General features: G+C 40.3%; 1 protein-coding gene and 1 pseudogene across 10 annotated transcripts in view; one reads left to right on the forward strand and one right to left on the reverse strand.

Moving 5' to 3' along the window:
- Positions 1 to 3197: 3197 nt before the first annotated feature.
- Positions 3198 to 26976, reverse strand: part of LOC148877512 (serine/threonine-protein kinase EDR1-like) — a 164759-nt gene continuing 140980 nt past the window's right edge. For 8 of the 9 annotated variants that reach the window (XM_088942073.1, XM_088942072.1, XM_088942077.1 and 5 more), the window contains 6 exons: positions 12834 to 12957; positions 12731 to 12750; positions 12342 to 12498; positions 7996 to 8284; positions 7838 to 7910; positions 7531 to 7751 (listed from right to left, as the gene is read on the reverse strand). In XM_088942073.1, coding sequence (XP_088798199.1) covers positions 7669 to 7751; positions 7838 to 7910; positions 7996 to 8284; positions 12342 to 12498; positions 12731 to 12750; positions 12834 to 12957 — 746 coding nt within the window. In that variant the 3' untranslated portion in view covers positions 7531 to 7668. Of the gene's footprint in view, positions 3544 to 7530; positions 7752 to 7837; positions 7911 to 7995; positions 8285 to 12341; positions 12499 to 12730; positions 12751 to 12833; positions 12958 to 26976 lie in introns of those variants that run through there. The other variant, XM_088942079.1, reaches the window with a different exon arrangement.
- LOC148877513 (F-box protein MAX2 homolog A pseudogene) lies at positions 5093 to 8462 on the forward strand (annotated as a pseudogene). The gene has a single exon (XR_016095662.1). The product of XR_016095662.1 is annotated as an F-box protein MAX2 homolog A pseudogene (transcript).

Here is a 26976-nt window from a genome sequence, read left to right on the forward strand (position 1 = left end):
GAATTGTTAATGAAACTAGGAAAGAAGCACATGACCATAATAGTGTTGAGCAAAACTTGAAACTCTTGCAAAGGTTAGACATTATTTTGTGTATGGGTGTCTTCGGTCTGTTTTGAGAGTAATTGGTTTAAGGTCTTACCACCAATAACTTTGACAAGGTTCTGAGATATTTATACTAACAAAATAATTAATTTGATAAACACATTTTGTATGCATAACTGTGTCATAGTAGTTTGGATTGAGAGAGAACAATGTAATTGATTAATCAATGTGGGAGATCGTTTGATTTTAATCTCATAAGAGATTAAATCCAATGAGTTTGATTGGTCAATTACATGAGGAATTGCACCTACAAACTTGATTGAAAAATTAGCTTTTCTCTTACAAAACTCAGTTTTGAACTTGTCCCACATTGGAAAAATTATAAGCTTTGTTTTCAGTATTTTAATAGGAGCTGATTTACACTCCTTAGAAATAGTAGAGGAGAGTATGGGTGTTTGATACCGCACAATGCGTGCGTGCGTGTGTGTGGCGCAATGAGGCGCTTTAGAGGTGCACTTTGCTCGCACTTCGCGTGTACCTACGTAGATTGCGAAGGGTGGCTTTGGTTTTGGTGCAATGCTGACTGTTGATCACCGTTGATGAGATCAACGGTCACGATTCGATCGGGTATGATCAAGAGGCACAATTCAAACTTTTTAAACATTCATAATGTTTGAAATTGTGACTGTTCAAGGTGCCTTTTCTAAACCAACACCTACCTTTTCTTTATATCTCTTCATAAACTATTTAAGGAGCATGAATTAGACTTCAAAAGCACACTTTCGAAATCCACTTTCTCTCTCTCTCTCTTAGTCTGGCCCACTATAGTCTCACAGAAGGTTTTTTCGGAGATTCTTCAACTTTGTTGGTTGCAGATTCTTGCCCAAGGCTCCGTTGTATCCTGGGAACGGATTTTCCTGTAACCCAAAAGCAAACTCAGTGAAATTGAGTGGGGGCAAATAACGTTCTAAAGACAGTGTCTTCAGACGCGCCTTAGAGCTTCTTCTCCAAAGTTAGAGTGACCCAATTTTCCAACATATTTGGTGGTTAAATTGTTTGGATTGTGCATGCTCACAGGAAATTGATAAGTTTAAAGCCTCATAGACATCATCATCCAAGTATTATCCCAATTATATGGGACCAGCTGCATGAATCCTGTTTTGCCAAAAACATATCTACTTTTAAATTTCACCCAAGCCTTATCCCAAGTATATGGGATTGGCTATATCAATCTTATTTGTTTAAAGTCATGTCTATTGTTAAATTATTTAATTCATTTTATTAAATATAAAATAATATTTTGATAACTTTTAGTTTAATTTATTAATATATTTACAAGTTGAATCTGATCTAAATCCCCTGGATAAGATCCCAAATTAGAATATTAGCCAATCAAATTTGGATCTAGATATCAATTCGATCTTCATACCAAAAAAAAAATCCGATCCATTTGCAGCACTATATCCAAGTGGGATATGTGTGGAAGGACCCTTTTTTTTATTTAAGAAAATTCTACGTGGCAAAGAATTAAGCCAAATTTTTGCAACATAAAGAATGAAGAAGAAGAAGATGTACCCCCTCTCCGAGGATGTGATTAACTGTTAGAGGATATGGCTCCAACTATGGCTACAATCAATCCTGGATCCGAAAGGTATTTTGATGGTAGGAGATCCCAACTCGGATCCCTCAAATAATGAGTTGGGATCTTCTGCCAACAAAATACATTCTAACCCTCTATCAACTTGATCTAATACCACATATCCCACCATGAGGCCGGGACCCATCATAAAAGTGAGACCCGCTATGTATGAAATGTGTAGTGTGAGATCGTATTGGTAGAGTAGAGGGTTGGAAGGTGTCTTGGTGGCGGTTAACAATAATAGAGTTCCGAGCTTCTCCAAACAAAAAATAACACACTCTATATCCACACATCTCATTACATGGTGGGTACTATTTAATTGTGGGTCCCATGATGACAAGGACTGTGGTCGAACAGTTTGGCTTCGGTCAGTGCAACATCTATTCGAACAACCTTTACAACCTTGCATTGGGAATATCTTTATGCAAGATTGCAAAAGGCTGTTGAAACAATGTAAGCACGGGCTTGCACTGGCTGACGCTAAACTCGTCTTGATGTTTAGAATTCAGTAGAGTCAGAGACTTCAGAGCAAGGTTCAAAATATCACAACGTATCGGTTTGTATCGACTGATCTGTATCATTAATCCATATTTAATACCGAATCTCTCTTTATTGTTGTTTATTTAAGTCTAATTTCTCTTTCATTAATTAGCCTAATTCAAATTCTCTCATTAATTCCTATAATTAATGGTTCCCTATCATTAATTTCATTTTGTTAGTGTAAAAACTTCAAATTTTAGCTATAATAAGATTTGAACCTTAGTCACTTGATCTTAGCAACCACAAGTTCACCAATGAGCCACACATATTTGCTTGTTATGATTATATGTATTTTTAAGTTTAAGTAAATTTTCATTTTTCTTAATGAATAACAAGTTTTTATTAATAAATGCTAGAATTAATTATTAAAATTTATACAATAATAAATATTAAGATTAATTATATTGGTTTTTGAAAATTGACATGCACATTTTAATCTTTTTTTTGTTTTTTTTTTACATTTTAGTTATTCCATCATTTTTCAACGGTTACTAATTGTGTCCTGATATGCCATGCTTTATATAAACAATTAAATTATATATATTTTTTTACATTTAAATGACTTATTTACAATTATATAAAATATGTAAATATAATTAATAATATTTTTTTTAAGATTTATTTGAAAATTTTACCATATTTATGTGTACCTTTATTTTTCGTCCGTATCCAAAGTATATCCCAATACGTCTCTTAAAATTGTCTTTCCGATACTTTGAACCTTGCTTCAGAATTAGAACCTATTTGTTTGCTTTGAAGTCTAACATTTGAAAGTGCAATAATTACATTAAGAGGTATATTGGTATTGGTGAATTGTTCTTTCCTCTGAAATGTAGAAAATATTGTTCTAAGTTATGAATTTTGAATATTATCAAATATCCATTTTGACCCATATATGAGAGTTTTTAGTTGTCTTTTTGGGATATCATTGGAAAATAAAAAGTTGTATAATTACACTTTAAGAGATAAAGAGATAAGAGAAATTGAAAAATTATTATTATTTTATTATTTAAAAGATTTCTATTAAGAAATAAAAGTAAGAAAAAACAAACAGGTCCTTAATCTACTTGATACTTGATACAACTGACTAAGGATCTTTCGGAGAAGCACAGGCCACGTCTCATCGTCCCAAAGATTTTATCCACTGTTACTTTCTCTCACGTGGTACTTGATCTTTCCATTCACTGACCCCACATCTGGACTGTATTCACATGGCCAAAAAAAAAAAAAAAGGAAAAATCTGAAACAAGGCCACAGCTGATGGACTCCACCTAACAGTCCATTTTGTCCGGTCTGTCTTCTGCTTGTACCCTGATACCCTCCTTTGGTTAAAAACCAAATGGAATAAAAATTAAATTCATCAGACGGCCAACCTTGGTCCATCAAAGGACGAAATGTTATATCATATACCATATATATGTTAGGCCCCACAACTAATCAACTGGGTGTACCAACTACCAAGCATTGCATTTACTATTTAGTGAAGCCAAAATTTTGTTAAAAGCATATTTGACTGATTCAGTGTGGAACAGAACAGCATCAAAAGAAAAAGTAAAAGCTATTCCATTATCCCAAATGGGATTGAATTGTTAATCATTGAGTCCACCTGCAACATATATTCCAAAACCAGAACCCAAAAGGGGAGATAACAAAAGAATTCCTTTTCAGGCTTGTTTTTCTTTTTCTAATTCGATATGTATGCAGTTTAGTTTAATCAACACATTTAATTGATTATACTTTGACCTTATGGAATGCAAGGGTTTGATGGTACGGGGTCGGACCGTCAGGAACTCAGGATGGCCGGCTCATTGTTATGTTATGCTCCCTAGTGGGGTTAATGACCGGGTCAGGTTGTAGCTTTGGCCTTTGTCTTGTTTTAGAGGGCTTTTGTGTTGATTGAACTGTTTCAAAGAGGCTCTACCTAGAAGTCTTGTTTTTGGGCTATTAGTTCAGTTTTTATTTTTTATTTTTAATCACGAATTCACGGCATTTTGGGTCCCCCAGCTTAGCTCATTTAACGCTAGACGCCGCTGCGTGAAAGCACCCCCAAACGGGCAATAGATTGATTGAGGATTGAGGGGCGAGGAACAAAAACTGAGGAACATCTTAAGACTGTAAAGAACGACTGATTGAACAGCTTAAGCTAAGCTGATGAAGGTTCATCAGTGGGCCGTCAATCATCTATTTGACAAGCTCATTACTTGGTGAATGCAGATATGGACAAAACAGCAGACGGATACTGGTCCACTGTGGTGTAGTAATGTAGTTTAAACAAAGCCCATTACTTGGTGATGCAGATGTGGACAAGTCTCTAATCTCTTATTGTTAAGTGGACGTCACTAACACCAATTTACTTTGTGAGGGAGAGAGACAGACAGAATTGTTTGTTGTGTCATTGTGTGTGACTCGCACTCAGAAGGTAAGACCAAGAGTAACTTACGATTGTATCAGAAGCAGTGATGATTGATGAAGCCCACCCGAGTCCCTTCATTGATTCCAATTCAATGGTTGCTGTAGTGGCAGCATGCCAACATCTGACGAGAGAAATATGATTACTGAATAGCATATTAGCATTCTCCGGGCCCCAATGAAAAATAAAATAAAAACGGAAGATGGTACTACCACTACTAGTAGATAAAACAAATTAAGAGAAAAGAAAAAAGAGAATTGAAAAGACAGAAGACAAATGGATCACGAATTCACACGACCACATGTCGCGACAAAACCATTGGTCCATTTTCATTCATCCATCTCTCTCTCTCCAACTCTATAACCCATTCTTCTCTTCTCAATCCACCACGTCACTCAATCAATCACAGTGAGTCATGACTCACCTCACCTGATTCTTCCCCGGCCTCTCGGCTCTCTCCTATGCGCGAGCGCGTCTCATCGTCTTTCTCTCTCAGAGAGTCAGAGTCGAATCCACATCCACCACCTGAAATGGCCAACTTCGACGACCTACCGGACGCCATACTATCCATCATCTTCACCCTGGTGGTCGACACTCGGACTCGCAACGCCATGTCTCTGGTTTGTGGGAAATGGCTTGTGCTGGAGCGCTCCACCCGCACCTCCATCACCCTCCGTGGCAACGTCCGCCACCTCTTTGACATCCCCACCTGCTTTAGGGCCGTCATCCAACTCGACCTCTCCCTGCTTTCTCCATGGGGCCAATCCATCTTTGACTCGTCTCCTCACCCCATCTCCCTCGCCCATTACCTCCGCCGGGCCTTCCCTAATGTCATCTCCCTCACTCTCTACGCCCGCACCCCTTCCATCCTTCGCCTCCTTGCCCCTCAGTGGCCCTCTCTCCGACACGTCAAGCTCGTTCGCTGGCATCCGCGCTCCGCTAACACTCCACCCGGATCAGATTTCCTTCATTTGTTCCACCACTGTCCTTCTCTCTCCTCTCTCGATCTCTCCCACTTCTACTGCTGGACCGATGACCTCCCTCCCGCCCTTCAGGCCCACCCTCTCGTCGCCGCTTCCCTCTCCCGCCTCAACCTCCTCATCCTCTCCTCCGACGGTTTCAAGTCCCACCAACTTCTCGCCATCACCTCCGCCTGCCCCAACCTCACCCACCTTCTCGCCACCTGTGTCTTCCACCCAAGGTTCAATGATTTCGTCGGGGACAAAACCTTGATCGCTGTTGCTTTACACTGCCCCCGCCTCTCTCTCCTTCACCTCGCTGATCCGTCCTCTCTCTCCACTGCACGTGGCGATCCGGACCATGATGGGTTCACCTCCGACGACGCGATGATCAGCCGAACAGCTCTTGAGAACCTATTTTCTGCCCTTCCCTTGCTCGAAGAATTGACCCTTGACATTTGCCACAATGTCATGGACACTGGTCCGGCATTGGAGGTACTGAATTCGAAGTGCCCGGGGCTGAAATCACTGAAGTTGGGACAGTTCCATGGTATCTGCAAAGCTATTGATTCACAACTAGACGGCATTGCACTCTGCAGGTTGCTGGAGTCTCTGTCCATCAAGAACACCGGCGACCTGACTGATTCTGGCTTGATAGCAATATCCCGTGGCTGTCAAAGGCTAGCCAGGTTTGAGGTTCAAGGATGCAAGAGCATCACAGAGACCGGGGTGAGGACATTTGCTTGCTTGCTCCGGCAGACACTGGTGGATGTAAGTATCTCCTGCTGCAAGAACCTTGACGCTACCTCGTCACTGCGATCTCTGGAACCTATCCGGGACAGGATCCAACGACTGCATATTGATTGTGTCTGGGACAGCCTCCACCAGTCTGAGATCACTGGCGACGGGGCCATCTGCCAACATGGTTTTGAACCCAACGAATCCAGGGAGGATGCCAGCACATCGGATCGGCCTGCTGAATTCATGATCTTCCTGGGTGATGATGGTAGCAAGAAGAAAAGATGCAAATATTCCGGTGAAGTGGATTACTCTCGTGTTCAAATCAAAGGCATTAATTGCAGCAGGTTCTGGAGGAAAACTTGGGACCGGCTGCGATACCTCTCCCTTTGGATTGCCGTTGGCGAGCTGCTGAACCCTTTAGCTTCGTCTGGATTGGACAATTGCCCTGTTCTGGAGGAGATCAGGATTAGGGTGGAAGGCGACTGCAGGATGGGGCCAAAACCAACAGAACAACCATTTGGATTGAGCTCCCTTGCACGGTATCCCAGGCTTTCAAAGATGCAGCTAGACTGTGGAGATGCAATAGGTTATGCATTAACAGCTCCAACCGGACACATGGATCTGAGCTTGTGGGAGAGGGTTTACCTGATGGGAATTGAGAATCTGAACTTAACTGAGCTCGACTACTGGCCACCACAGGACAGGGATGTTAACCAGAGGAGCCTCTCTCTCCCTGCTGCTGGCTTGCTTGCGCAATGTACCAGGTTAAGGAAACTGTTTATCCATGGGACTGCTTACGAACACTTCATGATGTTTCTTCTGGGAATACCAAACCTTAGGGATGTGCAGCTGAGAGAAGACTACTATCCAGCACCAGAGAACGATATGAGCACAGAGATGAGGGTAGATTCGTGCAGCCGATTTGAGCAGGCACTGAATAGGCGCCAAATCAGTGATTGAGAAAGCTGGAAATTTTGCTTTGCTTTTGTTGTGCAAGGCAGTGTGTATAAAGATTGCCAAAAGGTTTTAGGCTTTGAAATAACCTTCTCAGGAAGATAATTATCAATCCGGTGAACTGAAACCCTCATCCTCAGGTTACAGACAAAGGGGATAATTTCCAGTTATTACTTTGACATGTATTCAAGCTTGACATTTTCTCGGTTGATTGGCATTCAAGATTCAACATACTCTCGGAGAGATGGAGTAAATGGTGTGAAACTCTACGATGGTCAATTATTTGTTTTTGAAACAATATAAGAAAAACAGGCTAATTTACAACTTAAGCTCACAACAATGTCAACACCTCTACTCTCTTTTTCTATACAGTGCAAATTGAATCAGCAGAGAGTGTACTCGCAGTCGAGCAAGCGGGAGAGAATTTCCTCACAGCTTGGCCGTTCATCTGGTTCTGCCCAACAATCTGCAGTCAAGTTTCCACAGGCATGAGATTCTATACAATTGTTACAAAAGAAAAATCTGACATCAGAGTTCTAATCTAACAAAGACCTGCAATGAGCTTGCCAAGGGGACCTTCAGGAATTTCTAGCCGCGACCCTTCATTAGCAATTGCATGAACTACCTGAACGGTACAGATAAGCCAAGATTGAGGGATCCTGTATCCCATTCACAATCATCAGATACAAAATAAACCACGGAAAACTTACTTGGACTGCTGGTACACCTTCCCATGGTCTACTTAGAGTGCAGAGTTCCCACATTATCACCCCAAGACTGAAAACATCACATTTCTCTGTGAAGGGTTCATTACGGATGAGTTCAGGAGCCATCCATTCTGGAGTTCCAGCAGATGCAGAATCTCTCATGGGACTCTCCGTCATTACTCGTGAAAGGCCAAAATCACATATTTTAACAGTCCAGTGCTTGTTCACTAGGCAATTAGCACTTTTCAGATCACGGTGGACTATTTTCATCCGGTGCATGCACATCAATCCTCTTCATTGTCAGCAGAGTAATGTCAGTTAACAATCACATTACATTGCCCAAAAATGTCAGTGTGAGGTTAATCGACAACCAAAATAGAAGGCATGCAGAATCCTGATATAAAAGTAGTTCAGAAACATTTGGCCTTACACGAAGGTGCTTATAGAAAGAAAAATTATTATTTTCAAAAGACTTAACCGAGATGGCAAGGGCGTCCTATTTGATATACAATATCATCACTAACAGGAGTAAGATGAACTTGTAAACCATAATAAGCTTGTGTTAAGGCTATGTTTTCCCTATGATATACAATATCATCACTAACAGGAGTAAGATGAACTTGTAAACCATAATAAGCTTGTGTTAAGGCTATGTTTTCCCTATGTTATACAATGTCTGCCAGAGAACGGAGACATCTTGGGTTCTTTGCGTATCAACCTTAATTGGATTCCTAGGGAAAAACTCTCTAGCTGATCAATTGGCAAAATCCGGTTCACACAGGGAAGATATGTATAGTGACAGAATCCTGCGTATGTTTTCCTAAGTCGTTTTTCTTCTAGTTGTAAGTTATCTCATGTAGTCCTCTTGCTTTTAATTAATCCAGTTACTCAAAAAAGAAAACAAATTTGTGTTAAAGCTGTTTCTCTTTGACCAAGCAGACAGACTAGTGCATGCGTGCAGCGAATGTAAAATCCCAATAACTATCACAGAATTGATAGAAAAGAAAGCTGCATCTAAAACACAGTTCACCCTAGTAAATTTCAGTGAGAAACAATAGCATTTCTCCAGCAAGAGAAGAAAACAGGCACCAACACTGTATCAACGCAATAATAAATGAACCTTTAACATTCTGGTCTGAACAATGCAAACGCTACAAACATGTTTTAGTTACACAGCCTCCCTCTACTTGTGGGAGAGCGAAAAAAGTGGAAGTGTTAGTCTTTTACCCAGGGGGCACGACTGATTAAAACCTATATTAAAACCCCATGTGGCTTGCTACAATTGCCATAAGGTTACTTGCCATCCGGCTTACTGGCTAGTAGTGTTGCACCACTGGATGGCGTCTGAGTTTATTAGAACTTCTAAATCAATGTTCGCAACTTCACTCTAAACATCACTTTTTAGCCCTAGTTATTGACCACATGATAACTGGTGCAAAGTAGCGGGACAATGCATGATAAAAAAAAGGCCATAACCCAATGTTGGTCCCAGCTATCTAGGGTCTTGGGAGGGGTGGGGTATGTGTGAACCTATCCTTTTGACATTTTTTTTTTCACAAAGTGGCCACCCTCAGACTCAACTTGCGTTCCCACACGTCAGCTCCAGATAATACCATTAAGCCGAGCAATTTTTTATATGAAAGTAAAATTTAATAAAATAGAAGACAAGTACACAGATAGAAGGGTGTTAAGTAAACACCTTGGTACAAGAAATTATAGATACATAATGGAACAGTATTTGGCATTTCTAATAGATCCAAAAAACTCTCACCAAATTCTGTTCTGGAAACATGAGCAAAATCCGGCAATACCAGCTCCCAATCTATAATCATTTTATATCAACCACCACTGTTTTCATTTTACCGAAAAAAAGCACCACTCTTTCCATCCTCCAATTCTTATCTTCAAATAATCTTATATTTTGTTCCTTCCCAATTCCCCAGCAGACTGCAAAGGGAATAAAGGTAGCCCAGTGCACGAGGCTCTTGCCAATGCGGGGATCTGGGGAGGGACAGATGTACACAGCCTTACTCCTGGCACATACAGAGAGGTTGTTTCAAGATTTGAACCCTGGTCGTCCATCTGTTGCGCCAAGGCCCACCCTCAATCATTTTGGCTTTCTTGCTTACTTGCAGCATCAGCCAACTAGAGAATATCTCTTGGTTGGAAACACTTTAATCCAAAAGGAGAAGAAAAGAAACACCAAATAAAATCAGCCACCCTTACACAAAATGAAATGACTCACGTTCTCATCACCAAAGCACATATAGCACAAGTATGCTGAAACCTCTACTATTCAAGTGATCAGCAGTCAAAATGCTATCTACTGACACTAAGCAAATGATTCCACCCTCGGAGGAAAAGGATTACCTCAAATGCTATTCCACTCATTATCATATATGCCCATAAAATATATTGATTACAAAGACTAATATGTATGCCCTTAATAAGGCGGCTACTGTTTGGATGCTTTCAAACCTGATAGAAGAATCTGGACTCTAACCTTGAATGGTTCCTTCACTTGTGCTTCTTTTTTCAAATCCTTTGCTCTTCTTCCTCATCTGGGGTTTTCCATGTCAAAGAGTTTTGGTCAAGGCCCTAAACTCCTAAATATGCTATCTTCTGTTGGGAAGCTTATTATGGTAAGATCAATACCTTGGATAACCTACAAAAGAAGAGAACTTATTTGTGTTTATCCCCAAACTAGTGTATTTTGTGTAAAGAGTGAGGACTGTCACCACTTGCTGATATCTTGTGCTTTTCCTGCTAATATTTGGAATTGGGTTTTCATGATGTTTGGGTGCAGGTGGAACTTGCCCTCCGAAGTAAGTCTGCTTTTTGATCCGACTACCTTCCGGTGGTCAACAAAGAGAGGGAAACTAATGTGGAAGTACGTAAGGGCAGCTATTTTGTGGATCATTTGGGAGGAGAGGAATGCCAGAATTTTCCAAGAAAAGGAAAAAAATTTAGCTGAAGTAAAGGAGTGCATCTTGACAAGAACAATGTTTTGGTTGAAAACTTCACATCTTTTTATGAATTATTCCTTTGATGATCTTTGGAAAAGCTGGGCAGAGGTTGCCTCCACAACTTTTAAAAAGAATAGTGTAAAAGCTGAATGGAAACCTCCTCCGGAAGGAATGGTTAAACTGAACTTTGACAGTAGTAGTCAAGGTAATCCAGGGCCTTCAGGCATAGGGGGTGTTTGAGAGATAATGATAGTAACATCTTAAGGGCTGAGATATTGGCTGCAGTACAAGGAATACAGGCTGCAAACCAACTTGAAGTGGAGCACTTGATAGTTGAGGGGGACTTAAGGTGGTAGTAGGTTGGCTGTCAGATCCGGATACGGTTTTCTGGGGTTACAGGGATCTTCTCAAGAAAGTTAGGTGGCTGACAAGAAACATGACTGTAACTTTCAGTTGGTTAGCAGATCAGCAAATGCTATGGCTGATTTGTTGGCTAAACAAGGAGCTTCAAGGAGTGATTTGTTCTGGGCTACTTTATAAGTGTATTTATTAAGAGTATGTTTGTATTCTCTTTCCTAAGGGGAGGTAACATCTCTTGCCTCCTCCTAGGGTGTTTGTACACCTGTTCTACCTTATTAAAAAATTATCTTTCATTTATATAAAAAAAAGGCGGCTATTGTTCATAACATAAAAACAGCTCCAAAAAACAACATAAACTACTAGACCTTGGGCCCAATAACACTAACTAATGATTATAAACAAGAAAATCATAAGAAACTGCTGAATCTCAACATAGATGACTGAGAAAATTCAGACTCCACCTATTTCTTCCACATGGGGGGAATCCTGTGGCTGATCCAAACCATTCATCAGATAGGGAATCCACTTGGATTGGCCACATGCTCAATTACAGTCAGTAACAATCATTTGCACCTCTTATTGGCAGTTTTTACTACTAATGCTAGCCATTCAAAATTTTAATTCGTTAATATACAACCTTCCTACAAAAGAATTATTTTGCAGTTTGCACACAAACAAACTTTTTGAACAAAATTTTTCCATGAATTGGGAGTAAATACAGAAATTCAGACTCCTTTCAATGGTAACCAGATGCTCTAATGGATCAATACTGTTCCTGTTATCCTTTACTTCTCTTCATTTTCATAGGTAAGTTCTACCATTTCCACGCAGTAAGCCAGTATAGCAACAGTACCCATAAACTTTACCACAGTTGCAACTGGAGTTTACAGACTATATATAAGAAATTCAAGTACTGAAAAATAAATATCAAACAGAAAGCAATTGGCATTGTATATGTATGCTAAGAAGAAATGACATAAACTCCAATATTCAATACGTAAGATGGTTTCAGGTTGAACCAACCTGCATATATCACGCAGCATTTTTAGTCTCCTGCGCCAAGTGAGTTTCTTTTTCTGTCCACTTGCATGGATCAAATAATACAAGGATCCCAACTCCATGTATTCAGTTACCATTGACAGGTGAGGAGGTTTGGTGCATGCACCAAGGAACAATATAACTGCAAGACGAAAATGATTGATCACCTTATGAACAAAGGAGGAAAACTCCAGTAGAAAACATCACTGGCACAATTATCTTTCATGTTGACTTTCTGACCAATTATACAGAACAATAAAAGAAAAATAGTTCGACTAAGCCAATGCATTAAAGAATCATATGCACAAACTATAGGAAAAATATATCAAATATGGCAAGGTAAAAGTTGAATAGTAATAGGGAGAGTGGAGTACCATTTGGGTGCCGAAGCCGGCTGAAAAGAAAAATAGAAGCTCAAAGTCAGAGAAGAAAAGTTAGGTGATTAAACTGGCACTAATTAAATCAATCAAATTATACCTCAGAATAGATATTTCATTGCAAAAGTCTTCCATATTTTCAGTGGTTAAATCTTGCTCTAGGAAAACCTTGATTGCAACATCAGTCCCATTCCATATTCCACGAAAAACTTCTCCAAAGAACCCTAGAAATCAAACACAAATTATTAAACAAACGCAAAAATTAAGGTGATAGTTTTTCAATGATAGCTCTTGACAGTATAAAGTCGACTAGAAATTAGAGAGAGAAGAGAAGAAGAGAGATTGGCGACACTGGAATAGTTCTGGCAGTGCCAGATTATATTAATATTTATAGGGCAACTAAAAGAAAGGGAAAAAGATCCTTGTGCCCCTGCTGTAAATAAAGTACAATAACAGAAAATAAAAAAGACTTTAAACCGACCAAACGGACCCTAACAAGACAGAAAATAATAAACAAGAAATAAAATAAACTGTTCCAACACTCCCCCTCAAGTTGGAGCATAGATGTCAATCATGCCCAACTTGTCACACAAATCGTTATTCCGCACATGATGAAGGCCCTTGGTGAAGATGTCTGCAAGTTGTTATTCTGAGCTGACATATGGAGTGCACACTTCAATGTGTTTTCTAATAAAGTGCTTGTCCACTTCAATGTGTTTCGTCCTATCATAGATGACTAGATTAGCAGCAATGTTGATAGCAACTTTATTGTCGCAATAGAGTGACATAGGGTTGTTAATTGCAAAACCTAGTTCACCTAACATGTTTCTTATCCACATGATTTCAGCAACTCCATGAGACATAGCTTTGTATTCTGCTTCAGCACTAGATCTAGCCACCACACTTTGCTTCTCTTTCAGGTGACCAAGTTTCCTCCTACAAAAGTACAATACCCACTGGTAGACTTCCGGTCATCAACTGTCCTTGCCCAATCAGCATCAATATATACTTCCATCTTTAAATGTCCATGTTTCTGGAACAACAAACCAGCTCCTGGAAACTTCTTGAGGTATCTAAGGATCCTCTCTACAGCTTCAAAGTGAGTTGTCCTAGGATTGTGCATGAACTGACTAAGGACACCCATTACATAGGCGATATTAGGCTTGGTCATAGACAAATATAAGAGTCTCCCTACAAGTCTCTGAAACTTCTTCACATCTTTCAAGAACTCCCCCTAATTGTCTCCCAATTAATGGTTAGGTTCAATTGGTGAGTCAATTGGCTTCACCCCTAGCTTACTTGTATCTTCTAGTAGATCTAGTACATATTTCTGTTAGGAAATAAAGATGCCCTTTTGAGAGCGGGCAACTTCAATTCCAAGGAAATAACGTAAGGGCCCTAGATCTTTCACCTTAAATTGAGTGGCTAAGAATTTCTTTAGTTTCTGTATTTCAGTTTTCTAGTCTCTTGTGATCACTATGTCATCCACATACACAATTAAAACTGCAATTTTCCCTTCACCTTTCTTCACAAACAGAGTGTGGTCTGACTGGCATTGTTTAAACCCCATTTGGTGAACTGTTAAGTGGAACTTACTAAACCAGGCCCGAGGTGATTGTTTCAACCTATATAAAGATTTTTTTAACCTGCACACCTTCTGCTCATTGCCTTTGACACAAAAACCTAGAGCTTGAGTCATGTACAATTCCTCCTCTAAGTCACCATTCAAGAAAGCATTTTTAATGTCCAACTCGTGAAGTTCCCAACATGGTTTCAAATATCGCCAAATGTTGCTAATGTCGCCCGACATATGTCGATGTCGAGGCTCACCAACATGAAAATGGATGGTAATATTGACCAAATTGGTCCAAATAACAAAAAAAAATACAGTTTTTCCTATTATGTCGACAAGATGTCGACTAATATACACTAAAAATATAATATACCAGTATATTATATTAATATAGATTATTCCATTAATATTTCTATTTAATATTTCAAATAAAATATTTATAAAAAGAATTAACAAAATATAAAAACAAAAGAATAAATTAATTACTTTATAATATAAAACATAAAATATTTTTCAAGTAATAAAATATTAACTAGTTGGTATTTTTAAAATATTTATTAAAATCAGAAAATGTTTATTAAATTTTATAATAAACCATATTCTACATTTAATATAAAAAATCAGAATAATTTTAATAAGTTTTATACTAAATCATAATTTATTATAAAGTTAGTATTAAAAATCATAATAAATATCTTTGTTATTGATTTAGAATTTATTATAAAATCATAATAATTTTATACTAAATCATAATATTTATTATAAATTTAGAATTTATAATAAATCAGAACTAAAAATAAGAAAAGAGAATATCAGATAACCTTGTAAAAACATCGAAATGCATAATAAATCAGTAAATCGTCATTTACTAATTTGTTATTGATCTTAGTTTCTTAGCTTTATATAATGGTTGGGAATAAGATAATAGTGTAGAAAAATGTATTAATGCTTCTTTTATCATTTTACAAAATATCTTTGCATATTTCCACATATTTCATAATATTTCCACAATGTCTCTAATTTTTACAATATTTCCCCTCGACATTTCCGACATTTCCGACATATGTCCCATATTTTGGTAAGCGACATTTCCATCGACATCGACATTTTAAACCTTGGTTCCCAGTCAAGATTTGTTGCCAATGAGAGAAGAATCCTGATAGAGTTCATCTTGGCTACTGGAGCAAATGTCTTTGCATAGTCAACTCCATATACCTGTGTAAAACCTTTTGCCACCAATTTGGCCTTGTACCTTTCAACAATTCCATCAACCTTATGTTTCACTATGAAAACCCACTTGCATCCCACTGGTTCCTTCCCTTCAGAAAGATCCACCAACTCCCAAGTACCATTTTTGTGCAATGCATCAATTTCTTCCTTCATTGCATCTGTCCATTTAGGTTTGGATAAAGCTTCTGCCACATTCTTAGAAATAGAGACACTGTCAACGAAAGAGAGGAATGCACAATATTAAGGTGAAATATGGTCATTGGACATAAAGTGAGAGATAGGATGATTAGTAGTATAGGATCTAACATCCTTTCTCTTAGTAATAGGAACATCGAGATCATTAATGACAGGGGGATCAACATTAAGAGGTTCAAGCATATCAATGGGAACAAGTGTACCAAGTTGATAAGGAGGATCTACCTCTAGAGAATCCGATGATGTTGGTTGCATAGTTTCAGGTTCTACGGCTCTTGAATTCTACTGGCACTTGTGGCGGCGAAGAAAGACACAAAATGGAGGAGGATCAAGAAGAGGAGGTAATTGAGTATGAGCCAAGGTGTGTTTCTCCTCAACCTACTCTCCCCCTGAGGAGAAACCGAGAAGAAAGGTTTACTCTCAAAGAAGGACACATCTACCGAGACTTAGTATTTGCGTGAGGTGGGATCATAGCAACGATAACCCTTTTGAGATAAAGGGTAACCAAGGAAAACACAAGGAATAGCACAAGGATCAAGTTTACCGCGAGTAAAGGAAAAGTCATGAACAAAACAACGATACCCAAAAATACACATTGGAATGGGGGACAATGGAGCTGTAGGAGACAAAAGTTGATGTGGGGCCTTATACTCTAGTAACCGAGATGACATACGACTGATGATGTATGTAACACACAGAACAACATCCGTCCAAAAGCGTTTTGGAACATTCATATGGAGTAATAAACCACGAGCTACTTCGAGAAGGTAATGATTTTTCCTTTCAGCAACACCACTTTTCTAGGGTGTCCTAGCGCAAGAGCTTTGATGAAGAGATCCACACGAAGCAAAGAACTCCGTGAGATCACTATGGAAGTACTCTTTTGCATTGTCCGACTGGAAAATATTAATTTCAGTTTGGAACTAAGTGAAAACCATGCGTTGAAAGTCTTTAACAATTTTGGGCTCTTCATCTCTAGATCGCATAGGGTAAACCCAAGTATATCTAGAGTAGTCATCAATCAAAGTAATGAAATACTTATGTCCAGCCCCAGTAGGTAGAGTAACAGGGCCCTAAACATCATAATAGACAATATGGAACGAAAATTCAGATCTTTTATTTCTTAAAGGAAAAGAACTTCTACAATGTTTTCTCAATTGACATGTCTGACACTGCAACTTACTAACCGACAAAGACTTAAATAATTTTGGAAACATAACTTTTAATGACCGACTATGCCATAAGTAGGCTTGAATCTTATTGGACAAACTCAAGGACTCTGTAGCCACAAGACTAGCCTTCTTCTCCAACACATAGAGGCCATCCACCATGCTTCCTCTACCAATCGTCTTCCCTGAGGCCAAATCCTAAAACACACATGAAGACGGAAAGAAAGTAACTGAACAATTCAAGGAGTGAGTAATACTGCTAACAGAGAGCAAATTTATAGGCAATTTAGGAACATGCAACACATTAGAGAGGGTAAGGCCGAGTGGGAGAAATATGGTTCCTTGGCAGGCTATGGTAGAGAATGAACCATCAACCGGTCTCACCTTATCTCTCCTAGAGAGGAGGTTATATGCTTGAAATAAATTTGACTTACTAGTCATGTAGTTTGAGGCTCCAGAGTCAATTATCCATGGGGAATCAGATGTATGGATGACACATGGAAAGTAGTGGTAGTGCTACCCGATGTAGACACAAAGGAGGTAGGAGTAGGACCAAAATCCATCTGGTGAAGAGTCCTACCATATAATTCCAAATGGTCATGAAAGGAGTTGATAATCTCTTCCTTGGGGTTAAAACTAGGGTGCCTTTCCTGAGTTACCATGGGGCTAGTCTCTTGAGATGCCATATTAGCTGAGTTATACATTTTCTGATTCTGTTGGATTGGTTTCTTACCATGGTGTGTCTTGTCTTTTGACAGTGAGTGCACCAAAGTTTACTCTTGTCATCCACTCTCTTATGAGAATCACCCTTCTTAAAGGAGCCTCTGAAAGTAGAATTTGTACTTCCTTGGATAGCTAAGGCAACCGGCTCCCCCTTTGCACAATTCATCACACTTTTTCTACTCCCTTCTGAATGGACTAAGGCATAAACCTCCTGAACTAATGGCAAGTCTTTACTTTCCAAGATTTGTATTCTAATAGACTCATATGAAGGGTTCAACCCCAAAAGAAAAGCAAATACCCGTTGTTGAGAAACAAGTAACTTATATGCCTTTGCATCTTTATCACATTTCCGATTCACATTTTGATAGTGATCTAGTTCTTTCCAGATTGATGTCAGATCTAAGTAGTACATTGAGAGACTCCTCTCCCCCTGCTTGCAAGTAGAGGATTCAACTTGCAGTTGGTATATCTTAGCATAGTGCCTTGCTCTGAATAAGTGGATTTTGCTTGTTCCCATATTTCACAAGTTGTTTCATCCCACATGAATGCCTTCTTTACTTGTGGCAGCATGGAAACCAAGAGCCATGACATCACCATACTATTTTGTTGGTTCCACCTATCATATTTAGCATTTCCATTCTTCGGTTCCTTCACTTTTCTATTAATATATCCTATTTTCCCTCTAGCAGTGATGTAGAGTTTTATTCCCCAAGACCATTCAAGGTAGTTTAGTCCATCAACGGGAATTACAGCCATGGAAAACTCATTCATTCCAAAAAAGGCAAGATCAAACTGATTTCAGACCTGTACGGGTTAACAGTCCCAACCTACCAACCTTCCAGAATGTCCAAGTACATTAACCATTAGGAGAGATCCTTATAAACTTGTAATCAAACCAAAAACTGGAGATAACAGGTCATTTGTGACCTACAGCCACCTTTTCACAGGTACAGGATCACACGATCCAAGAAAAAACGAAGGTATAAACCTTACGTGAGCCTAATACCAGAGCCAGGTTAGGGTTTCTCATGTGAGCCTAATACCAGCCGACCACATGAGAATCTCCTAGGACTGGAAGATGAAAAGGAGTTTGCAGGCTGATTCTTGGAGATCGCCAGAAGTGCTAGCAACTATTGGAGACTTGCTAGGGTTGCAGAGTGTTGGTGGTCAGGAAGGATCAGAGAAGATTAGGGTTCAGGTAACCCTAGAAGGCAGCGAACAATTTTTCCTTGTAAGTTGTTTACTTTCTAAGAGAAGTTCTATCAGAGAAGATAGGTTGGACCTATCTGGAGGGGAAGGCTGAACCATTCTAGGGTTTTCTCTCTTCGATTCACTAGGAATTTACAGCAAACCCTAGGCCGAACTGTCTCAACTAGTTTCTCTCTACTCTAGGGGTTGAAAGTGATCTTGCGCCCTTAAGTTTACTGGTAGGTTTGATCAGATTCTAGGGTTTCTTATTAACCCTACTATACAATACTGTTTGGATTGTGCAACTTAATTGTTCACTTTAAGGACTGATTAAAACCCTAACTTTCCCAAGCATATCAGATTTTTTTTAAGCTGATTTCAGAGTCCTAAGGGGTTAGAGCTCTACGGACAGCTACTGTTGTGTTGGTTAGTTGGTTTCAGATCAGAATTATCCCAGTTTTGTGCACATACACTGTGAATACAGATCAGGCCCATACTGTTTTTTATTGTGATTGGTAGTTCAAGTGCTATTTTTGAGACTTGACAGAAATGGAGTTTAAAAATCAGGCAAAAGGCAGCCTTGGGAACATCAGTTATGGTAGTGTTTTTGAGATGGGTGGTTAGATTACGACCGTAAAGTTTGATGGATAAAACTATTTGGAATGGGCCCAATCAGCCATGATGGCTATTGGTGGAAGAGGTAAATTAGGGTACCTCTTGGGAGATATGAAAGAACCTCCCAAGGGAGACCCAACATATACCAAGTGGATTCAAGAAAACTACTTGGTTATGACATGGCTGTATAATTCTATGCAGCCTCATATTAGCCGGAATTATTTATGGGCAAAGATAGCTAAGGAGATATGGGATGTTATGAAAGAAATTTATTCCCAACCCCTTAATGTTGCCAGAGCATATGAATTGAAATGTGTAGTGAAAAATCTTAAACAAGGAGAGAGACCGGTTTCAGTATATTTCTCTACCTTGCAGTCTCTGTGGCGTGAGATTGATCACTTAGAGACTCTTGAGTGGGAGAGTCTCAGAGATGCACAGATATATAGAAAGTAGGTTGAGACAAACTGGGTATTTGAGTTTCTGGCAGGCCTAAATTCAGAGTATGATATTGTCCGACAACAGTTTTTGACTAGAGACTGTGACTCTCTCTCAGGCATACTCATTTGTACACAGTGAAGAGACCAGAAGGAAGGTTATGATGCAACCTCAGCCCCCCACACCAGCCTTTGTAGAGGTCACACACAAATCAGGGGGTGATTCAGAGAAGGACAGGAGGAAGGAAGACAAGAAGGATGTGGTATGTGAACATTTTAAGAAGCCCAAACATACAAAAGAAACATGTTGGAAACTGCACCCTCACTTGGTTCCTACAATGTTGAGAAACAAGAAGGGCACTGCTCATGTAGCCGTGAACACTGATTCGGCATCCTCATCTGGCACAAAAGGAACATCTTTAGAGACCTTAGCTGTAGTTCGGGCTGCCCTAATACAGCTAGAAAAGGAAGTTGGAAATTCAGCTCAGCCACCGCAGTCTTCATCAGCCCCTGCTACATCTGCCTTCGCACATTCAGGTACTCGAGCTTCAACCTATCATGCCTCAACTCCAGGTACTACTGAACCTTGTTGGGTAATAGATTCAGGTGCATCTGATCACATGACTAGCTTGCCTTCATTGTTTACTACTTACCATTTGTCTTCTGGTAGGGATAAGGTATCTATTGCTGATGGCTCCTTGGTTCCTATTTCAGGGAAGGGTGACATCAAGTTATCAAATACTATCTTCCTGTCATCTGTCTTGCATGTTCCTAAGCTTGATACTAACCTTCTTTCAGTCAGTAGTATTACCAAGCATATGAACTACTCAGTAACCTTCTTCCCTGACTGATGTGTTTTTCAGGACTTGGAGACGAAGAAGGTGATTGGGAGTGGTCGTGAGACGAATGGGATCTATCTGCTTGGGAGCGGTTCCGTCAGGGAGAGTCAGTAGAGAAGATGTCCTTTGTTTCTCAGAGTGTGAGTCCGGTTATGCTTTGGCATAACCGATTAGGTCATTTGTCTTTTCGGTCTTTACAGAGTCTGTTTCCTGCTTTATTTGAGTCTATTGAGTTGTCTCAGTTACAATGTGAAAGTTGTGAGTTTGCTAAGCATTGTAGAAAGCCTTATTTATTGAGTAATAAAAGGAGTGATAATTCTTTTGATATTGTGCATACTGACGTTTGGGGGCCTTATCATATTCCTTCCATGGGTGGGTACAAATATTTCTTGTTATTTGTTGATGACCATACCCGTTTCTCTTGGGTTTATCTCCTGCGCTCACGAGATGAGGTACCTACCCTGACCCAAAATTTTCACCAAATGATCCTAGCCCAGTTTGATGCCAAGATCAAAGTTCTCAGATCTAATAACGCAAAGGAATACTTTGCTAAATCATTGACATCTTATCTTCTTCATCATGGGGTTATCCACCAGAGCTCTTGCCCTCATACACCTCAGCAGAATGGAGTTGCCGAAAGGAAGAATAGGCACATTTTGGAAGTGGCTAGAAGTCTCATTTTTACTTCCAATGTTCCTATTCGCTTCTGGAGTGATGCTATCCTCACGGCGGTATACCTTATTAATCGGGTTCCTTCTAGGGTCCTTGATATTCAATATCCTTTTTCCCTTCTACACCCACGTGAGGACTTGTTTTCTATTCCCCTTAAGACATTCAGTTGTACTTTCTTTGTTCAGCTTCTCGGTCCCCATCACTCCAAATTCGAACCCAAAGCCTCCAAATGCATCTTCCTTGGTTATGCACACAATCAAAAGGGTTATTGCTGCTATGATCCTGTCTCAGGGAGGAAGTTTGTCTCCATGGATGTCACTTTCTTTGAGGGGACACCCTATTGTCCTCGGGTTTCCCCTCAGGGGGAGAGCAGTGAGAGTCGGGGTTTGAGTCCTTATCTTTAGGGGGAGAGCAGTGAGAGTGGGGCAGTCCCTTTACCTATTCAATTGGGTGATGAGAGCTGCAATCAGGAGTTGAGGGAGAGCTGCAATGGTGAGGGTGGTCAGAGGGATCAGGAGTTGAGGGTCTATCACAGGCGGTGCAGGTAGGTTGATCCTGACCTTCTGATTGCAGTCCGTAAAAGGAAACGACATTGTACCACATCTACAACCCACTGTATTTCCCATTTTTTATCCTATGATCGCCTATCTCCTACCTACAGGTCCTACCTTAGTTCTGTTGGTTCGGCTGTCTTAGTTTGTATGTTTACCTTTTGTTGGGTCTTAAGTCATTAGTTAGTGGGCCTTGTTACTGGGCCTAATCTTACTTAATGTTTATTTCGACTAGGTGTCCCATCACTAATCAGGGGCAGTCTTGTCCATTCATGTAACATTATGTAATGCCTTTATATATAATAGATTAGGGCTGGCCGAAGTGATTACTGCCGCCCATTTCATTTCTGTTCCTCTTCTTCTCTCATTCGACAGCCCTATTTCAGCAAACATGGTATCAGAGCACTGATCTTATGACTGGTTACAGCAGCCACATCTTCTTCTACTCGCATGTAACTCTCCCATTCTTCTTGTTGGTTGCTGCAAAGAAACCCTAGGGTTGGTCGTAGAACACAGCTAGACTTACATCTAGGGTTTCCCTTGGTTGTAGGGCCCAAGGGGAGTTAGACCCAGAGGCTGATGCCCTAATAGACACAGTACAGCAGACTGTAGCCATTCGGCTAAGATAGATCTGTGTAGAACAGATCTAGGCGGAAGGACTGATTTCAGCAGTCCTAGAACTGTTCGTGGATGAAGTTATAACCTGCGGCAGCAGTGTTTAGCACACAGTAGAAGCCAACACAGCAAGTTGCAGTGTAGTACTCGGTGACAACAGTAATTTGGGCACAGTGTGCAGTGTTTCAGCTCTGTGTCTGGTTCTCAGGACTGAGTTTACAGTGCAGCAAGTTCCGTAAGTGTGAAACAGTTCTCTATACATTGCAGTTACAGTCTTGACACTTACAAGTAAGTGAAGATGTCTTTGATATCCGGGGAAGTGTCTTCTAGAGATGTTAGAGCTTATGGGAGGTCTCCTAATCTGGAGAATCCAAATCTGCATAGCCTACAGATCACAAGCGTGTTGTTGGATGAGTACAACTTCAGGGAATGGTCTATCTCAGCCATGCTTTTCATCACATCCCGTGAACTCATTGGTTACTTAGACAGGTAGAAGAAGGAACCAGAAGTGGGAAGTGCTGAATATGGAACTTGGCGCAAAGAGAATGCTACAGTTATGTCCTGGCTACTTGCCTCAATGACTCCAAGAGTAGCCAGGACTGTTCAACATTTTTCCATGGCTGCCAAGATATGGGAAAAGGTTTCTAAAACCTATGGGCAGAAAAAGAATAATGCCAGAGTTTACAAATTGAATCAAGATATTGCTGCCTTGAGGCAAGGAGATATGAGTGTTGCAACATATTTTGCTACACTAGAAGGACTATGGGAAGAGTTAGATCACCACCTTATCATTGACTGGGAGAGTGCTGGAGACAAAGAGAAGCATGACAAACAAATTGAAGAGGGTAGAGCATTTAAGTTTCTTGCTGGCTTAGATCCTATATATGAGAGCATAAGATCCCAAATTCTGGGAAGGGATGAAATGCCAGACTTACATCATGTCTACTACCTTCTGAGGAATGAAGAGGTGAGAAGAAAAGAGATGTAGGTTGATACTCAAACAAAACTAGCTGAACAGCCTGTGGAGCATTCGGCCCTAATCTCTACAAATCAAAGGGGAAACAGGTACTCCGACAAGAGACATCTGAAGTGCACCCACTATGGAAGGGAAAGGCATGTGAAAGAGACTTGTTGGGTTCTCCATTCGCATCTGAAGCCAGCTGCATTGAGGAAAGATAAGAAGCATCAGAAGGGTCAATCTGCAAGTGTGAATTTGGCTATGGGTCAAAGTGATGATGGTTCAAAACACACATCTACAGTTACTTCCTCTTCCATGGGACAGACTTCTAATTCCCCTCGAACCGAGTCCTTGGGTTTTACTGCCGATGAGGTAGAGGTACTTAGCCGGACCCTAGCCCGTCTAAGGACCAATTCTCTTCCATCCTCCTCCCTTGCCAGATCAGGTATTGTCTCTGCCTTTAGTGCTACTAGTTCTATTGATCCTGCCTCTTGGATTATTGATTTTGGTGCAACTGACCACATGACACACATGTCTTCTCTATTTTCTTCCTATCATTTAATGTCTGGCCAAGATAAAATGAGGGCTGCTGATGGTTCTCTCTCTACCATCTCTGGGAAGGGAGTGGTTGACCTAAGCAAGGACCTCTCACTAAAATCTGTCTTGCCTGTTCCCAATCATTCTTCAAATCTCTTATCTGTTTCCAAGCTTACCAAAAATTTGAATTGTAGCATAACCTTTTTTCCTACTCACTGTGTCTTTCAGGACAGTTTGACGAAGAGAACGATGGGAGCGGTCATGAGTGTGGAGGTCTCTACTACCTTAATGCAGACATCAGTTCGGCCTTGCAAACATCTGCTACGTGTAGTCAGTCCAATGTGGAGTCAATAGCTAGGTTACATCTATGGCATGCTAGGCTAGGTCATTTACCTTTTTAAACATTGGAAGTGTTGTTTCCAGAACTATTCAAAAGTGTTTCAAGTCAAGAGTTAGTTTGTGAAGTCTGTCAAATATCAAAGCAATGTAGAACTGTTTATTCAACTTCAAGTAATGAAATTCAAGCTTTTGTTGACTTAGTCCACTATGATGTTTGGGGTCCTTCTCCCATTATTTCTGTTGATGGCTTTCGATATTTTATCAGTTTTATTGATCACTATTCTCGACGCACATGGATATACCTATTAAAAGCACGAGAGGAAGTGCCGTGGGTAACCATGACATTTTGCAAAATGATTGAAACACAATTTGGTACGAAAGTCAAACAATTCAGGTCAGATAATGTTGCAGAATATTTTGAAAGGTCCTTGAATCTGTTTATGGAGGACGCTGGAATGATTCATCAGTCATCTTGTGCTAGTACCCCCCAACAGAATGGGGTTGCTGAGCGCAAGAACAGGCACCTATTGGAGATTGCTCGAGCCTTACTATTTCAGCACAAAGTTCCTAAAAGCTATTGGTCTCAAGCAATCCTTACTGCATCATATCTGATAAATCGAATGCCATCCAAGGTATTGGGGATGAAAACTCCTTTCTCTGTTCTTTGCCCCCATCTTCCTGACTTTTCTCTTCCACCGAGAGTCTTTGGTTGTGTATGCTTTATACATGTCAAGGATCCGAAGAAGACCAAATTGGATCCTAGGGCTACAAAGGGAATCTTTTTGGGGTATTCCCCTACTCAAAAGGGATACAAGTGTTATGATCCAATCAACAAAAAAAAATGTCACAAAGGATGTGGTATTCTTTGAGTCTCAATCTTATTTTCACTCTTCCCAGAATCCTCTTCAGGGGGAGACTAGTGGGATGGAAGAGGATTTCCTCTGTTTCCCCATTCTTTGTACCTCTCTCGACCTCGGGTCTTCCATCTTCTCCTCCTGATCCACCTAGTTGTGGTATCTCGGGTGAATCTAGTGAGGCTCCCATTGTACTAGCTACTACTAGTGATGTTGCAAATATTACTGAAGACTCCGGCAAGCTGCAAAGAGATATCAGAATCACCTACAACAGAAGGAAGAAGGGTCCTCTAACTCATGACAGTGACCAATTGGACTCGGATCAACCTGTCTCAGAAACTCAAGGTAATCCTATCAGTTCCTCTGACTTAGATCTTCCTATTGCCCTTCGTAAGTCTACTCGTTCTTGTACTATCAAATACCCCATTGCTGATTTTGTGTCTTACTCACAGTTGTCTCCTCATTATTGTTCTTTTGTGTCTGCTCTACCTTCTGTGCATGTTCCTACCAGGTATACTGAGGCAGTATCTGACCCAAAATGGAAAGAGGCTATGGATGAAGAAATGAAAGCCTTAATGAAAGCAAGGACTTGGGAATTAGTGGATCTACCAGAAGGGAAAGGCACTGTTGGATGCAAGTGGGTGTTCACTGTGAAGCACAGGGAGGATGGGTCCATTGAGAGGTACAAGGCTAGACTGGTAGCAAAAGGGTTTACTCAAAAAGAAGGGATTGACTACAAAGAAACTTTTGCTCTGGTGGCAAAAATCAACACAATCCGAGTTCTATTATCTTTAGCTGCAAATTTCTCATGGGAGCTACATCAGTTGGACGTGAAGAATGCTTTCTTGAATGGCGACCTGCATGAAGAGGTGTTCATGGATCCTCCACCAGGTTATGTCTTTGGCAAGAAGGTATGTAGACTGAGAAAGGCCCTTTACGGCCTTAAGCAGTCCCCTCGAGCTTGGTTTGAGAAGCTATGTGGAGTCATGAAGAAAGGGGGTTACACTCAAAGTGGAGCAGATCATACCCTATTCATAAGGAAGAGAAATGGCAAACTTACGACACTTATTGTCTATGTGGATGATATGGTAATTACAGGGAATGATCAGGAAGAGATTAAAAGACTAAAGGAGTTTTTGGTTGCTGAATTTGAGATCAAAGATCTGGGCCAACTGAGATACTTTGTTGGGATTGAAGTTGCAAGATCCAAAGAGGGCATTTATATATGTCAGTGGAAATACATCCTTGATCTTCTTCAAGAGACAGGCATGATGGGGTGTAGGCCAACCGATACTCCAATAGAACAGAATCATGGTCTACAGGTGTCAGTAGGAGAGGACTACCCTGATAAGGAAAGATACCAAAAGCTGGTGGGGAAGTTGATTTACTTGTGCCTTGCTCGCCCTAACATTGCTTATGCTGTACATGTTGTCAGTCAGTTCATGCACACTCCTAAGATCCCTCACATGAAAGTTGTGGAAAGGATCCTCAGATATTTGAAGTCTTGCCCGGGGAAAGGGATTCTGTTCAGGAAAAACAGTAAAATTGAAGTTGAAGGATATACTGATGCAGATTGGGCTGGCTCTGTTGGGGACAGGAAGTCTACCTCTAGGTACTGTACCTTTGTTGGAGGAAATTTAGTTACATGGAGGAGTAAAAAACAGATTGTGGTTGCAAGATCTAGTGTAGAGGCTGAGTACCGAGCTATGGCTCATGGTGTTGCTGAACTCTTATGGCTGAAGATCCTGCTT

This window comes from Nelumbo lutea, chromosome 1, assembly GCF_056320005.1.
Source record: "Nelumbo lutea isolate HS-2025 chromosome 1, American lotus-T2T, whole genome shotgun sequence".
NCBI lineage: Eukaryota > Viridiplantae > Streptophyta > Magnoliopsida > Proteales > Nelumbonaceae > Nelumbo > Nelumbo lutea.